Source organism: Phalaenopsis equestris, unplaced genomic scaffold, assembly GCF_001263595.1.
Source record: "Phalaenopsis equestris unplaced genomic scaffold, ASM126359v1 Scaffold197734, whole genome shotgun sequence".
NCBI classification, from domain to species: Eukaryota; Viridiplantae; Streptophyta; class Magnoliopsida; order Asparagales; family Orchidaceae; genus Phalaenopsis; species Phalaenopsis equestris.
Genome location: NW_018217683.1, coordinates 1 through 2830, shown reverse-complemented (window position 1 = coordinate 2830; position 2830 = coordinate 1). Strand labels below are relative to the sequence as shown.

Here is a 2830-nt window from a genome sequence, read left to right as displayed (position 1 = left end):
ATTTGTATATTCATGTCAAGTCAATCTTGATGTCATCTCAGAATGGATTTTACCTTCATGATAGAGCTCAAAATCTACTCGATGGAGTCAAATTTGCGACATCAAATTTCGTGCATATTTATATCTACAACTATGAATGCTGACTTGTGATGCTCCATGTTGGCATTTTGACTTGGCAGATCCAATTCGAAGGCCTGGCAGAATTAATGAAGCAGGTCTGATTCAGTGTAAAATGGATGGTTCTGAGCAGTCTGGATCAAGCCCAGGATTGGAGAATTCAATCATCCCTGCTGCTGGAAGGTCAGACATTGATCTAGAAAAGGGCAGTGAAACTGAAGTGCTAACTTGTGAGGAGTTTCTGCGCCTTGAGGAAGGGAAGAAGGATCTATTAGGACAGATTGTTGATGGTGAAAAGGAAGCTTATAAGATTTATTGTGATTATGCTCATTATGTTGGATTCAGCGTTCGAAAGGGAAAGAATGCTTACTTTCTGGGAACAAAAAATATCAAAGCAAAGGAATTCCTTTGCTCAAAGGCTGGTTTCAAGGAAGATGAGCCTGAAGCTACTCACAGTAAACTTGAGAGTAGGACTGGGTGCAAGGCCATGGTTAAATTCGAGGTTGATGAGAATGGAAAGTGGAGAGTCTCTCGTTTGGTTGCGGAGCATAATCATGAACTGGCTAAGCCTGAAGAAAGACATTTGCTGAGATCGGCACGTTCAGTTACATCTGCAAAGATGAGTAGTGTGTTCAGAACTTTGCTGGATGCTGGAATAAAGACAACAAAAGTAAGTGCTTATCTTTTTGACGAAGGTATCCGTATCGAAAATGTTAAGCTTTCGAGGAAGGAAGGGCAGGAGCTTATAAACTCTCGAAGGTTGATGGAGATTGAGCCTGGAGACTCACAAAGCTTGGTAAATCTATTTAAGGAAAGAGCTGCACAAGATGCCATGTTTTTTTGGGATATACAACTTGATAAAGAGGGTAAGCTAACTAACTTTTTTTGGAGAGATGGTAGGTCTAGAATAGATTATGACTGTTTTGGTGATGTTCTGATCTTCGATACAACTCACAGATTGAATAAGTACATATGCTCACCATTTCTAGGGATTAATAACCATGGGCAGACCATCATGTTTGGGGCTGCTTTTTTAATGGATGAGATGACAGAATCCTTTGTGTGGCTTTTTAGTGCATTTTTGAAGTCAATGAGTGACAAGCTACCTATCACAATATTTACAAATCAAGATGAAGCAATGGATAAGGCGACAGAGATGGTATTTTCTACAACACATCATCATTTTTGCGGGTGGCACATCTCAAAAAATGTGCCTTCTCGCGTGCATAATTTTAATTCTGACAAAGAACTCAAGGGCCTTTTTAATAAATGTATGCAAGAATGTGATTCAGAGATTGAATTTGAAGAAACATGGCGGAACATGCTGGTTAAAGGCAACCTCGAAAGCCATGAATGGCTCAAATACTTGTACGAAAGCCGTCGAAAATGGTCTAATGCATTCAATAAAGATGTCTTTGATTTGGGAATCAAATCGACGCAGCGGACCGGGATCAATAACAATGTATTGAATGTTGTACCTAACACGAGCTCTCTCACAAAATGTTTCCTTCAAATTGAGAAGTTGCTGCATGGTTGGCGCCAAAACGAAGCTAACGAAGATTTCAATTGCAATCAAAGCATGCCCCCGCGTGCAATAAAGCAAAGTCCTTTTTTGAGGCATGCTGCACAAGTTTATACACACAAAATGTACAAGTTATTTGAGAGGGAGTTTCTTGATGGGGTTGGTGGTGGACTCCTTTTTAAAGAGTTTCCATGTGGAGGCACCTTGTACCAATTCAAAATGAAGATGCATGATGATGAGGGTCTAAAGGAATGGATTGTGAATCTTGACACATTATCCATGGAGGTAGAGTGCTCTTGTAAGAAGTTTCAATCAATGGGGATTTTGTGTTCCCATGCTTTAAGAGCATTTAGTTTGAAGAACATTGCTAGGTTACCAGATAAATATATTGTGAAAAGATGGACCAAAGAAGCGAGGAAACGGATATATAGTTCTGGGCAAAATGGGACTTCTCAGCAGGGCCATATGGAGCCTGAATCCATTTATCTGAATCGTGTCAGTCGATACTGCTACGAACTTGCTACGAGAAGCCAGCAGTATGCAGGTGCAAGAAAAATTTTATTAAATGCTTTAGAAACTGCTGAAAAGAGCATTGACAACTTTTTCAGGTAACAATGTTTAGCTGATGCTAATTCAGACAAAAGGTTGAAAAGATCGAGTAAGCTCTTGCTGCCGTGTTGAAATGAAATTATCAGTAGCTAGTTTTTTTACCTCTCTTCTTCTTCTCATGTAGGGGAAGAGAATGATGCAGGAAATCAATTTCACCATGGTGAAACAGCTCGTAGTATCTTGCCTTCTTCTGTAAATATCATGCTACCCCAATACTGGAGCTCCCTTGATGATGTTAACCTACCTCAGCCTCATAACTTATAGGTCAGTCTTACAGTGTTTTTATGAATCTGTAAGAAATCTGCTCACTTTTAACTGTTTGTATAGGCTTTAAAAGTTTGATGTGGCATAAAGCTGACATCTACATTATGCACTAAATGAGAATTTTAATGAGGCAGTTGATTTTTTTCTGCAATGTTGGATGCCTTCATCTGATTTTAATGCTCCATGACTTCAGCCATAGTTACAGAAGTGTTTGATGTGTTGTTAATTGTTCATTAAAGAATGAATATAAGTTACTAAATCAAATGAATGAACTGATAAAGGTAAGACACATGATCTTTCATTTTTTTTTTTTTTTTT

At 38.8% G+C, this 2830-nt stretch overlaps 1 protein-coding gene across 1 annotated transcript; it reads left to right on the top strand.

Annotated features, from left to right (window-relative positions):
- The first annotated feature begins 31 nt into the window (after positions 1-31).
- Positions 32-2718, top strand: LOC110035442 (protein FAR1-RELATED SEQUENCE 5-like). The gene is made up of 2 exons (XM_020739672.1): positions 32-2297; positions 2373-2718. Exon 1 carries the CDS (start codon positions 137-139, stop codon positions 2249-2251), a length of 2115 nt encoding a protein of 704 aa, XP_020595331.1. The 5' UTR covers positions 32-136; the 3' UTR covers positions 2252-2297; positions 2373-2718.
- The last annotated feature ends 112 nt before the right edge of the window (positions 2719-2830 follow it).